Genomic DNA, 14301 nt, shown 5'->3' with positions numbered 1-14301 from the left:
GTATGTTACTGATGGTAGGCTTTGTTACTTTGGTCCCAGCTCTGCAGGTCATTCATTAGTTCCCCCCGTATGGTTCTGGGATTTTTGCTTTCCGTTCTTGTGATCATTTTGACCCCACGGGGTAAGATATTGCGTGGAGCCCCAGATCGAGGGAGATCATCAGTGGTCTTGTATGTCTTCCATTTCCTAATAATTGCTCCCACAGTTGATTTATTCTAACCAAGCTGCTTAACTATTGCAGATTCAGTCTTCCCAGCCTGGTGCAGGGCTACAATTTTGTTTCTGGTGTCCTTTGACAGCTCTTTGGTCTTGGCCATAGTGGAGTTTGGAGTGTGACTGTTTGAGGTTGTGGACAGGTGTCTTTTATACTGATAACAAGTTCAAACGGGTGCCATTAATACAGGTAACGAGTGGAGGACAGAGGAGCCTCTTAAAGAACAAGTTACAGTTCTGTGAGAGCCAGAAATCTTGCTTGTTTGTAGGTGACCAAATACTTATTTTCCACCATAATTTGAAAATAAATTCATAAAAAATCCTACAATGTGATTTTCTGGATTTTTTTTTCTCCATTTTGTCTGTCATAGTTGAAGTGTACCTATGATGGAAATTACAGGCCTCTCTCATCTTTTTAAGTGGGAGAACTTGCACAATTGGTGGCTGACTAAATACTTTTTTGCTCCACTGTATTTTGTATTCCAGTAATACATTTTCATGTTTTGTAATGTGTCCCAGTAAAGCTTTTTCAAAGTAGCAGTCCTGAACCCCCAATGCTCCAAATACACTTCGTAGTCGCTACTTCAACCTATTCATTGTGCCCTTCTGTCATTTCTGTCATTTCTCCTGTCATTTCTCCTTTTAGTTGTAGTCTATTTTAGTTGTACTGTTACTGTACCTCCAACCCGTGTTTGTCCACAGTTTCTAGAAGGACATTTTTTCTGACCAACATGCTCAATTTTAAGGCATGTTCCTAGCTTCCCAATGTCCATTCTAGTTCTGTGTGTCTATCCCTCAGCTCCCGGGCAGATAGAAGCCATTGTGGTGGCTGTGTGCATCAGCTTCCTGTTTTCCGTAGTGCTGACCATGCTCTTCTGCATTTACAAAATGGACTCGTAAGTCTCAACTACACTCTTGAATTGTATGAAGGAGAATGTCTCTACATTTTACATTTGGATGTTTACAATGGCTGAAGTGTGATGTTCAATTGTAAGAGCATTTACTCAGATTTGAGTAACACAATTAGTATATATTATTATAAAATACTATAATTTACCAACATTTGACGACACAATATAGCTCAGTATTTAAATTATTTATTGTATACAGTCATTTTTGCTGATCTTTATCAAGGATGTCAATAATTTCCACTGTTGTTTTCTATGTAGGATAAAGAAGAAGATCTGGCCACCGGTACCTGACCCCTCCAACAGCACTATCGCTAAATGGTCTCCTGATTTCACATCCAAAGTAAGTTTAAGTGCCTCCTGTGCTAGTCAAAGAGGGTGTTTATGTAAGATAAGATGGTACTTTATTTCTAAAACTTTATAGTACAACTCACCTGCTGAGTCACTTGTCAATTAAGTTTATCTGTTTTGCTGAACTCTCTAAACATGTATTGCTCCTATCTGCTCTCCACTGACCGTAACATCCACATGGGTCATTCCACCACAAAAACGAGATTGACACCCACCATCTCAGATTGTTCTAAAATCGTTTCGGTTGTTGGAAACAGAAGATTATTTTGTTGAAATATAATTTGATCTCTGAGAAATTAAGCTAATTGATTGCATCCAAATTGGCCATTTTATATTAATGGAATTCATATAATATTCAATACATATAGTACCTATCATCTAATTTGGACCATGTTTTTTCCTAACTATGACTAAGACAAGTAGTATGGAGCTGTGCCTCGGAGTATTGTTTATTAATCCTATCCTTCATCCAAACTTGCAATGCCTCTCATTCATAATGCGATCTTTTATAAGTGTGTATGGCAGAGTCATCGGTTGGACTCATGGTATTTCTCCATTTGTCTACTTTGCCTTTAAAATATTCATTAAGGTAATTTGCAATATCATGTCGTTTTGTAAAAAACATACCCTTTGATTCAAGAAAGGAGGCAAACATGTTTGAATACCTACCCATTATAACATTCAAACATGTTTGAATACCTACCCATTATAACATTCAAACATGTTTGAATACCTACCCATTATAACATTCAAACATGTTTGAATACCTACCCATTATAACATTCAAACATGTTTGAATACCTACCCATTATAACATTCAAACATGTTTGAATACCTACCCATTATAACATTCAAACATGTTTGAATACCTACCCATTATAACATTCAAACATGTTTGAATACCTACCCATTATAACATTCAAACATTCTCCATATTTTTTTTCTGTCACCCTTGACTTGAAATTTTGTGCTGATAATATCCTTTCTTTTTACCTTGGTCTCAAGATTTCTTAAATGTACAATAACTTTGCTTATCCGACAGAGTGCCAGATCTATCTGCTTCCTTTTTGGCATCATTACGTTGAAGCATTACATTTCTCAGCTCATCATCAATCCATGGGGCAATGTTTGACATCACAGTGCGTTTTCTTAATGGGGCATGCTTATCAACAATACTCATAAATAATTTCACAAACACACTCAGTGCCATTTCAGGATCATCCTCACTACACACTTCCAGCCATTGCACATTCTTAACCTCATCCACAAATGAGTCCTGATTGAACCCCTTGTAGGAACTTTGGTATATTACTGTACCTTAGGGCCAGCCTTTTGGTATTTTGGTTTTTCTAGTGAGTGCCATTCAGCCACAAGAGCATTGGTGAGGTCGAGCACTGATTAGCGATTAGGCCTGGCTCGCAGTCGGCATTCCAATTCATCCCAAAGGTGATCGATGGGGTTGAGGTCAGGGTCCAAGCTTTACACCACTCCAGCCGACTTGGCATTGCGCATGGTGATCTTAGGCTTGTGTGTGGCTGCTTGGAAACCTATTTCATGAAGCTCCCGACTAACCGTTCTTGTGCTGGCATTTCTTCCAGAGGCAGTTTGGAACTTGGAAGTGAGTGTTGCTGATTTTTACACTCTTTGTGCTTTCCACTTCACAATAACGGCACTTACAGTTGACTGGGGCAGCCAGGCTGGCTTTGGCTGAAATAGCCGAATCCACTAATTTGAAGGGATGTCCACATACTTCTGTGAAATATATAGTGTACCTTATCCAACATTTCACAAATTACATCAAGCTATTTCATATCAGCATTAGACCTATAGCAGAAGCCAACTAGTATAGGTTTCAAATGTGGTAAATGCACCTGTACCCACAGAGCCTCTATTTCACTTAACATTAAGTCATTGCGTTGTTTGGCTGGAATATGACTCTGGACGTAAACTGTGACTCCATTTCCTTATCTATTCCTTTCCCTTCTGAACTAATGATGTCCCTAATATTTAGATCTCAGCATCCTCATATGAAAACTCCTAATGAGTCTGTTATTGCTAATACATGAATCTTATGACAGCACTAGACCACATGTTTCATGAATCTTTATTCCTTAAACTGCATATATTCAAATTGGCAATCAACAGACATTTTCTTTGGTAAGTTTAGAGTAGGGATCATCAACTAGATTCAGCCACGGACCAATTATTTCTTCAGCGTATGGTCAGGGAGCTGGAACATAATTTGTAGACTGCAAGTTGACCGCAAGAAGTCCAAACAGATCCTGACTAAAACATAATGAGCTTACATTTGTATACGATCACATATCTCTCTCCGTTATGGGATCACTTGGAGCTGGAGCTGATTTGCTGGTGTTTTTACGTTATGTCCAACAATTCACCCGCGTGCCACATTTCGGGCCGCTGGTTGCCAGTTGGGGATCCCTGGTTTAGAATATTTGATTGTCCAAGCATGAATCAGCAGTTGGAATCTGAGAGATACTCCCTGTGTGCGTGTTTGGGGGTGGGTCAGAACCTGGTAATATCAAGATGTAGGATGGGACATAAACCTAACAATTTCAATGACTAATTTCTATGAACTTGGAGGGAAAACATCACCAAATTCACAGAGAATACATTATATAGGATGAGAGTAGTCTGAGCCGCTGCTCCATTCTACTTGTCTTACTCATTGTTCGAAAAAGTTTGGTCCAAATCGGATGTGAGGTACTATATTCAATATTATTTGAATTACAATAGGCAATTTGGTTGCAATCTATTAGCTTAATTTCTCAGAGATCAAATTATATTTCAACAAAATAATAATTTAGGAATGCTAATCTTATATTTTACTAACTGCAGAATGGTCTTTGTTTCTGGCCATTTTGAGCCTGTAATCGAACCCACATATGCTGATGCTCAACTAATCTAAAGAAGGCCAGTTTTTTTTATTGCAGTTTTCAGCTGTGCTAACATAATTGCAAAAAGGTTTTCTAATGATCAGTTAGCGTTTTAAAATGATAAACTTGAATTAGCTAACATTGGAACACAGGAGTGATAGTTGCTGATAATGGGCCTCTCTACGCCTATGTAGATATTGAATTACAAATCTGCCGTTTCCAGCTACAGTAGTAATTTACAACATTAGCAATGTCAACACTGTATTTGTGATCAATTTGATGTTTTTTAATGGACCAATTTTTTTTGCTTTTCTTTCAAAAACAAGGACATTTCTAAGTGACCCCAAACTTTTGAACAGTAGTGTGTATATATATTTCCTGAGCTTTCTTACATCTCCTAAATATAGGACCAATATATTCCACTTCTCAAATGCATTGTTTCAGTTTTCAAATTCAGTTCTCTAAATTCAGATTAGAAAAACCAGAGAGAACGTCCTGGTACTTTGCCAGCCAGGAAAGGTAGAAGAGAACAGATAGAATCAAACGCTCACTGTGGTAAACAGAAAGGTCCACTCATGGGGTTGGCATGATAAGCTTAGATCATCTGGTCACTCAATGTAGAGGGGATGAAGACGCGGTAATGGGTGCTGTGTGTTCCATCTCCTCTTGGAGTTTTTCGATACACTTTATCCTGAATTATGCTGAACTTCTCATTGAAGCGACTTTTCGAGTCTTCAGACAGACGCACCACAATTGATGATCATCACCATGATGGCGGCATCATTCTGCCGTGCTCTCCACACACTCATCATCCAGACACTTAGCGGTAGTGTAAGTGCGGCACAATGGAAGACAAACATTGACAGCCTCTGTAATCCAAGAAAAGGCATCTGGTACAACATTCAGTTTTCCTTTGCGATACTAAATGATGAAGTCAAACCTCGGAAGTCTGATAAACCAGTGAATAAGATGGCCGTTGGTCTTGCCTGATGCCAGAACCCACTGCAGAGCAGCGTGGTCTGTGACAACTGTGAAGACCTTCGCCTCCAAGTAGTCCATTTCTCCAAAGCCTAGACCACAGCGACGCACTCCCTTTGTCGTTGAATAATCCCTCTCGGCTGAATTAAGGGTGTGACTTGCATAGGCAAGAAATTATTCTGTTCCAGGTCCTGTTTGATGAGCCAAGACTGCTCCAAGTCCTGTTTACTTGCATCCGTGTACATGATGAAGTGAGCATTCAGGTTAGGATGTCCAAGCACTGGAGGAGTGTTTGAATGTTTTAAATGCACTTTGGCATGCAGTGGTCCATTGGAATTTCAGCCCCTTCTTACGGTGGTTGAGTGGTTCAGCAACCTTTGAAAAGTCAGGCACTAACCTGTGGTACCATCCAGCCATACCCAGGAGGTGCTGAACAGCCTTGAGGGATGTGGGAATTGGGAACTCCTGCACTGCTAAAACCTTGGCTGAATCTGCATGGATATCTTCAGCATTAACCACATGACCAAGGAACTTGAGTTCTGGCTGCAGGGTCAAACCTGCAGCCTTTAGTCTGTCGAAGATGGACTGTATGTTTTGCAGATGATCAGAGGCAGAGTAGATTATGATGTCATCCAGATACACAAGACAATTTCTTCCCCTCAGATCTCCCAGGACAGTGTCCATCAACCTTTGGAAGGTTGCCGGAGCGTTCTTCAAACCAAAAGGCATGACTTTGAAGGAGTACAAACCAGCAGGGGTGACAAAGGCAGTCTTGTCCTGACTAGCGGGATCCATTGCCACCTGCCAATATCCAGATTACTGAAGATGGATGCTCCTACCAGAGATTCCAGTATGTCATTGATGTCCGATAGAGGGTAGGCATTACTTTCTGTAATCTACACAGAATTGATGCTCTTGAGCTGTTCACTGAGGGGGACAGCCTGTACGGATGCTGCTTAATGGGGACTTCATGCTGGCTATAGATGTTGTGTTTGAAGACAGTTGTGTGGCCGGGTGTAAGTGTACAGATTTCACCTGGGAGAGTTGCCACTTCTCATCATCGGGGGGGGGGGGGGGTGTATGGCCTTAAGCAGGGTGATAGCCGGGTTCTCTGGCATCACTGTTGGAACTTGTTTTTGTCTGTCTTTTCTTTGTATTTTCTCTGTCCTTGTCTTCCTTGTCTTCTACTTGAGCTAGCCAGGACTCTGAGTAAGGTAGCAGGAGCCAGCCTGAAATCAGTGCATTTCCAGGTTGAGATGGATGAGGCCGGGAATGCTCCAGGCCAAGGACTACAGCAGATGCAAGGAGGTTAATAATAACATGATGCAGCTTTATTTTCATATCAATCCAGCCCAAAGGAGTGGTAGGTTCTCCATTGGCCAAGTAGAATAGTCCTTCCTCCCAGGTTCTCCTCGTGAGGTAATGCCCTATTTCGCCACAGGGCTCCTACATCAAGGTGTAAGTTGCTCTTGTGTCGATTATGGCCTTCCATAACAGTCAGAGGATCCGATAGTTGTTGCGGAATTGGAATAAGAAAGCTAGTTGTGCTGGATTGTACAAGTTAGTTGTTGTAGTTGTGCTGTCGGTAATAGCCGGGTTCGCTGGCCATAGAGGGGGCAAGAACCTGGAGCATGTTGGACTTTACACCTCCAGCACATCACTGGACTTTGGTCTTGGATCTTGGGCACAAACGGCTAAGACGGTTTAGCCCCAGTAGAGCTGTTGGGATACCGGGATGAGGGAACAGGGTTTTGAGTTTGTAGGTAGTGCTTCCAGTCCTTCTCAAACTGAGTCCCACGACACCAGATCATCCACATTCTGTACACATTCCCGAAGTTGACTGACAAGGCGGGGTACCATGTTCTTAAGAATGAGAATGAATGATCATCTCCTGCTCAGTAATGTCAGCCTTCCATCTCCTACATATAACTCGATAGGAGAAGCCAAAGTCCCGGTTTGTCTCTGCTTCACCCTGGACTCCGACAAGTTCATGCTCATAGAGAGGGTTAGGATCGTTTATGAAACTCCTCCCAGGTTGACACATGTTCACCAGCTATCTCCCACCAGTCTCTTGCTGTACCATGGAGAACAATGTGGAGGGTAGCAAGAACCTCCAAGTCAGTAAGGGGCAGGATAGAAAGGAAGTCATTACACTCCGATAGGAGAAACAGTGGATCAACATCCTCTTCTGGGCTGCCAAAAGTGGGGAAAAGTAGTTTGATAGGGAGGGAGCGCTCTAGAGGAGGCATGACAGTGGCAAGGGGAGTTCTGTTGTTTAACAGTATCTTCAGAGGGTTTTTTGTAGTACTACCTGTTCCTATTCCCTTAATGGCAGAGCCTGAGGCAGAGGTAAACCCTGAGGGAGGTACAGAGGATTTGTCCAGAAGGGAAAAGCACTGCATTACCTCCTGGTGCAGCTCCTCCAGTTGAAGGTCTGTGGCTTTTTCCATCTCATTACAGGTCTCCTTTTGAGTCTGTTCAATCAAAATAATAGTTCCCCTCAGAGAGTTCTTCATAACCTCTTTCAGATAAGAACACACTCCCTTCACAACAGAGGCTGACTCCTCTGCTCTCTGTTTTTGTTCCTCCTCAATGTAGATTATGACAAGATTGTTAGTTTCTATGAGTGTTTTGAAACTTTGCATTTTCCATTGAACATCCTGCTTCAGAGAATCTAGCAAATATTTCTTTCTCTGAGCAGTTTGTTGTTGGTTTTCCTCCATTTGACGGGGGAGGTGAGCCAACCTCGGCAGCACATCTTTCTGATCAGCCTCCACACTTTCACTGAGTTTGCGAATCGAATTCCCCTGCATTGTCAAACTATGGTGGGTGTGTGTCCATTGTTGTTCCCTTTGTCCAGTGAGCACAGAGACACCTCTCCCAGTCTGTCTGGGCAAGGTAACAGGAAGAGGTTGAGGGGAAGGTAATGGCGGAGAAGTAATAGCTGAGCCTGAAGCCTAAGGATAAGGACCAGTGCTCTCCAACTCCATTACACCATCGAGTCCTTCCACAATGAAAGAATCCCAGTGTCCACATTGACACAGTATGGGGTTCCAACAAAAGACATGATTCAGCTTTGTGTGGGTGGTGTCATGGGTGTTTTTCTTTTCAAGCCCCTGTTTGGGCTCCAATTCTGTAGCGGTATTGTTAGAGGGGGGGTAAAAATAGATTTTGTTCGGGTGCCAGGCAGGTATTAACCCTGTTGAAAGGAGAAGAGTAGGATAGATGGAGTACCACTACCAGACACACACATCAGCAGAAGAGACTGCCTAGAGTGTAGCCTGTTGGCCAGATAGCCAGTGGAGAGAAAAGATAAGACACACCATATAAAAACACACATCACAGCACAGGGTTAACCCCACCAATAATACCTCATACAATAATAATGGCAGAGCAATTTAACGGCAACTTCATAGAAACAATTGACAAGAAAGAATCCAGTCATCAACATTCGAGGACTTCCAGTGTAGTGTATTACCTATATAGTGAGGGGGGTATGAATGGGTGTGTGGGGGTGTGAGTTCATAGACAAAATAAAGGCCTTAAAATGTCACAAAAATCTTCTCGGCCAAATGTTAATAGTCCTACACAATATCAACTCTTACGCAAACTTCCTTTAACTAAAATGTCACACCAACTACAAAAAAAAAGTATGCTGCAGTGAAAGACACAGGAGGGATTGAGGGGAAAAGGAGAGGAGGGGGGGTCTTAGCTGTTGACTTCAGGCTTACAGTTGCACTGTCTGTCCATCTGATACACCTGATGGTTTGTTTTTCAAAGCTTGGCAACAATGTTGCTACTGCTAGGCCTCCTGAGTGGTGCAGTGGTCTAAGGCACTGCATCGCAGTGCTAGCTGTGCCACTAGAGATTCTGGGTTCGAGTCCAGACTCTTTCGCAGCCGGCCGCGACCGGGAGACCCATGGGGTTGTGCACAATTGGCCCAGCATCGTCCGGGTTAGGGGAGGTCTTTGGCCGGCAGGGATGTCCTTGTCCCATCACGTACCTGCGTACACAGTGCAGTCACAGTGTTTTCTCTGACACATTGGTGCAGCTGGCTTCCGGGTTAAGTGGGCATTGTGTCAAGAAGCAGTGCGGCTTGGTTGGGTTGTGTTGTGTTTCTAAGGACGCGCAGCTCTCGACCTGCGCCTCTCCCGAGTCCGTATGGGAGATGCAGCGACGAGACAAGACTAACTACCAATTGGATACCACGGAATTTTGAGAAAAAAAGAGGTCAAACTAAAAAATACTCCATGTGAACAGAGACAGGAGCGGCCCCAAAAGATTACAACCATGACCTAGGGTGGTAACACTGCAGATTGACTTAAACACTTTACAACTAAGCACGCTGAAAATAAACAAGACTTCTGTAGCGTTACACACACTGTCCAACTGCCGTGCCAACCAGGAGCTCCACACAGAGAGCCTGAAGAGCTGTTTATTTATTTCCTCCTTCCTGACTGCTGATGAGCTCTTAAAGTGGCAGCGCATGGTGAAGGCTCCATGCAGGATTTCGCCACAAGTTGTATTGGTTCCATGAGCTCTAAGTATGAGGTCAGAGGGGTGAAATGTAACCGAGATGGTTCGATGACTCAGGCTCTTTTGACGAGTAACCTTACCGGAGACGTGAAGACTTGTGTTAGCTTACAGAACTGATCCCTTTGGGCTTTAGCTAAGTGGGCTAACACAGTCTTGTGACATGCAGGAGACCTAGTTCGAAAGAGCAAGATTAAATCGGGAGTGGAACGTCTATCCTTATGTCTATGACAGGGCTAATCAACTGTATTTTTATGGTGGCCTATTTCTTGAATGGGATCATAACCGAAACGGTTCAAACACTACAGCCAAATTCATAGGAAGAAAATAAATTCTACATGCCACATTTGCTTCAGAAACCGGCAGAAACTTCTGTTTACCACAGTGAGCATTTAATTGTATCCGGTTCTTCTCTACTTTTCTTAGCTGGCAAAGCCTCAGCATGTTGTCTCTGGTTTTGAATCTGAATTTGAAAACTGAATCGGAATGCATACACAGACAATGAATGTAATATCTACCATATTGAAACTGAATATATAAATATTGGATTTGAATATTCAATTAAATTTAAATACATTTTAAAACTGAATGCAATATTCACTTAATTCAGTTTCAAATCATGAAATACAAGTTCAGTGTGTTAATTCAACGATTCAATTTGTGCATTACAAATTCAATATCCTAATACAAATGAAAAATAATGGAATACAAATACAATTTCTGTTGGCACTGTTCTATGTGCTCTATTTCTATGCTATTTCTAAGTTTTGTTTTTGTGTCTTACTTTCTGTTTTCTACACCAGTTGAAAATACAATATTTTGGAAAATATATTTCACAGTGGTTTAGATGGTACAATGATTCTCTACACTTGACTTGCATGTCATGGTACATGAACTGAAATTAGGCGAACTATTAGAATTTTAGCAACCAGGAAATGGCGAAGCCATTTCTGCATAGTACATCTTTAAGGAAACACTGTGGGCTTGTTACAATACATAAATCATGACGGATTTGACGAATATACACTTTGGTTCACCTTCACATAGATGTGACATTCACTTTAAAGAGAACTTGACTTGACTTAACCCTCCCTTTTTGTTCCAGGCTGACATTCCTAAGGAGAGCGCGCTGGGTGACGTGAGTATTGTAGAGGTGGACGTGTTTGACAGGAAGTCTCTGTGTGAGGAGGACAAGGCAGGCCTGCCGCTCAAAAAGGACAAATACCTGTCGGAGGAGCATAGCAGCGGCATCGGCGGCTCCTCTTGCCTGTCATCGCCTCACCAGAGCGTCTCAGACAGCGACGAGGGCGGCGACGAGGGCCAGACTACAGCCAGCACCGTCCAGTACTCGTCGGTGGTGGCATCCTGCGGCTACAAGGGCCAGACCCCCTGCCCTCTCCCCCAGTCCGGCTCGTCCCAGACGCCCAGCTTCACCCGCTCCGAGTCCACCCAACCCCTGCTGGACAGCGAGGAGCACCCGGAGGGCCCCGAGTCACAGCGCTACCTGCGGAACCCCTACTTCGGGCGCTTGCCTGGGGGGAACAATGGCGACAGCGGAGACCTGGAGGACTTGAACCAGATGGAGATGAAGAAGCAGGGGTTGGCTTTGCGCCGGTTCTGCCCCCTGGAGGAGGACTTTCAGCAGACCACACCCACAGAGGAGGGTCAGTCACCTGACGGACAGCCAGGCCCTGACCCTAGCTACATGCCTCAGCTCAGCGGCTACAGGCCTCAGTGTTAGGAGGACGTATGGTGACTTAGTTCGAGGTTGTCACACTTCATGTACAGTGATTCTTCCTCTGCGCCTTTGTTCATTTCACTTTTGTTCCAAACTTTGTCAGCCTATTATTTTTGCACTTACCCAAATGGCAATCATGAACTTCATGTGGGCATCTTGACGTGACTTGTTAAATCACTTTTAAGTGGATGATATAGTTTGCCTGTATGTCAAGGTTTTATTGTTTTAAGATCCTAAAAAGGAAATAGATGCCTACATGCAGACCCGTTTATTTTCAGTTAATTACTGACCTAGGTAGTTGGCGTCACCCATTGACCTCTTAAGAAAAGTCCATAGCCCCTATTCTCTATAAGCCGGCCAAGTTGAACTTTGAATGGACAAAGTGTGATGACGCATCATTCCAAGAAAGAAGACTTGAAGGAAGCGAAAAGGTGATGCTAGCCAATACAACAGGACCCTCTTGAAATGCAGTACCTTCAGAAAGTATTCATACCCCTTGACTTGTTCCACATTTTGTTACATCCTAAATTCTAAAAGGATTCAATATAAACATTCTCACCAATCTACACACAATACCCATAATGACAAGGTGAAAACATGTTTTTTGAAATTGTAGCAAATTTATTGAAAATGAAAAAGCGATATGATTTACATAAGTATTCACACCCCTGACTCAATACATGTTAGAATCATCTTTGACAGCTGTGAGTCTTTCTGGGTAAGTCTCCAAGAGCTACGTGCAGCTGGATTGTACAAGTTAGTTGTTGTCATTGCTCGACAGCCATTTTCAAGTCTTGCAACTAGTCTTGTAACTAGGCTACACAGGAACATTCAATGTCATCTTGGTAAGCAACTCCAGTGTATTTATGGACTTTTGTTTTAGGTTATTGTCCTGCTGAAAGCTGTATTTGTGTCCCAGTGTCTGTTGGAAAGCAGACTGAACCAGGTTTTCCTCTATTCCTCTGTGCTCTATTCCATTTATTTATTTATTTTCCCCCAAAAAACTGTAGTCCTTGCTGATGACAAGCATACCCATAACATGATGCAGCCACCACCATGCTTGAAAATATGAAGTGTGGTACTCCGTGATGTGTTGGATATGCCCCAAACATAACGCTTTGTATTCAGGACATAAATTACATTTCTTTGACACATATTTTGGTAGTTTTACTTTAGTGCTTTATTGCAAACAGGATGCATGTTTTGAATATTTGTATCCTGTACAGGCTTAGTTCTTTTCACTCTGTCATTTAGGTTAGTTTTGTGGAGTAACTACAATGTTGTTGATTCATCCTCAGTCTTCTCCTATCACAGCCATTAAACTCTGGTAGAAAGGACGCCTTTAACTTTGTACTGACTGGGTGTATAGATCCACCATCCAAAGTGTAATGAATAACTTTGCTAAAAAGGATATTCAATGTCTGCTTCTTTTTTTTTACCCATCTACCAATAGGTGCCCTTCTTTGTGAGGCACTGGAAAACCTCCTTGCTCAACTGAGGGACCTTACAAGTAATTGTATGTGTGGGGTACAGAGACGAGGTCGTCATTCAAAAATCATGTTAAATACTTATTGCACACAGTGCGTGCATGCATCTTGTGACTTGTTCAGCAAGGTTTTACTCCTGAACTTTAGGTTTGCCATAAAAGGGGTTGAATAATTGGCTCAACATTTCAGCTTTTCATTTTTTATTCATTTGTAAAAATGTCAAAAAAACATTGTTCCTCTTTGAAATTATGGGCTATTGTGTGTAGGCCAGTGAAATACGATCTCAATTTAATACACTTTAAATTCAGACTGAAACACAAAATGTGGAAAAAGTCGAGGGGTGTGAATACTTTGGAGGCATTGTATGCTACACTAGTAGATGTATGGTTAATGACATATCTTTCCAGATAGAAAAAACAGTTTGACAAATGTACATTTTGCCTTTTCACAATGCCTTATTGACTTTGTGTCATGAATGGAATGAAGAAATGCTATGCAATTTCCCTGCCCATCAAAACTTCTTGTTCGAGGTCAAATATAGAGATATTACTGTTGCATTACAAGTTTTTGTATAATTTGTTTCTGGGAAATGTTTTTCATATTCATTTTTGTGTTGTCATGAATTTTCCGAAGACTGAAAAGTGCAGTATATTTTGTTAATTTGTTTGAGATTCTTTTGTTTGGAACATACGTACAGATCTCAACAGGACAATCTCCAATATTTGTTCCTACAGAGAATATGCTCAGAAAGGGAAGTTGCATGTACAGACCTTTTAAATATTGCTACATTGAGGGTTATAAAAAATATTCTTCCACCATCACTCAGTTAACACTACTTTTCCATATATACGGGAAACAAACATAGCCTAGTACTTCACTGCATGCCACCAGAATACATGTGCCCTTTTTGGAGCATGGTTTGTGAATGTGTGACATTATCCAATATGAAATAAACCAAATGTGTTATCCATGTGAACTAATAATTGACTTCTAAGTCAGCATATCTTTATAGAGCTTTATTTTCAGTGAGACTTTCAACATTAATAGAACAGAATATATTAGTCCATCGTACGGGGAGGAAGTAGGAGTTCACAATACAATATTGTTTTGGTGTGCTCGGAAAATAAAATGTCCTCTCCCCCTCTACCTTACCAAGTCAGTCCATTATTTAGGGTCAAGTGTTGATAAAAATATAT

At 41.9% G+C, this 14301-nt stretch overlaps 1 protein-coding gene across 1 annotated transcript in view; it reads left to right on the top strand.

Annotated features, from left to right (window-relative positions):
- The window catches only part of LOC110509538 (interleukin-6 receptor subunit beta), a 56162-nt gene extending 42077 nt beyond the window's left edge, over window positions 1–14085 (top strand). Inside the window, exons 14-16 of the mRNA XM_021590456.3 lie at window positions 1013–1109; window positions 1383–1464; window positions 10986–14085. Coding sequence (XP_021446131.2) covers window positions 1013–1109; window positions 1383–1464; window positions 10986–11621 — 815 coding nt within the window. The 3' untranslated portion in view covers window positions 11622–14085. The remainder of the gene's footprint in view (window positions 1–1012; window positions 1110–1382; window positions 1465–10985) is intronic.
- Window positions 14086–14301: the final 216 nt, after the last annotated feature.

Source organism: Oncorhynchus mykiss, chromosome 29 (genome assembly GCF_057628025.1).
Source record: "Oncorhynchus mykiss isolate SJ-2025 chromosome 29, ASM5762802v1, whole genome shotgun sequence".
NCBI lineage: Eukaryota > Metazoa > Chordata > Actinopteri > Salmoniformes > Salmonidae > Oncorhynchus > Oncorhynchus mykiss.
Note: the sequence above shows the minus strand (reverse complement) of the source record. Positions and strands in the feature narration are given on the sequence as shown.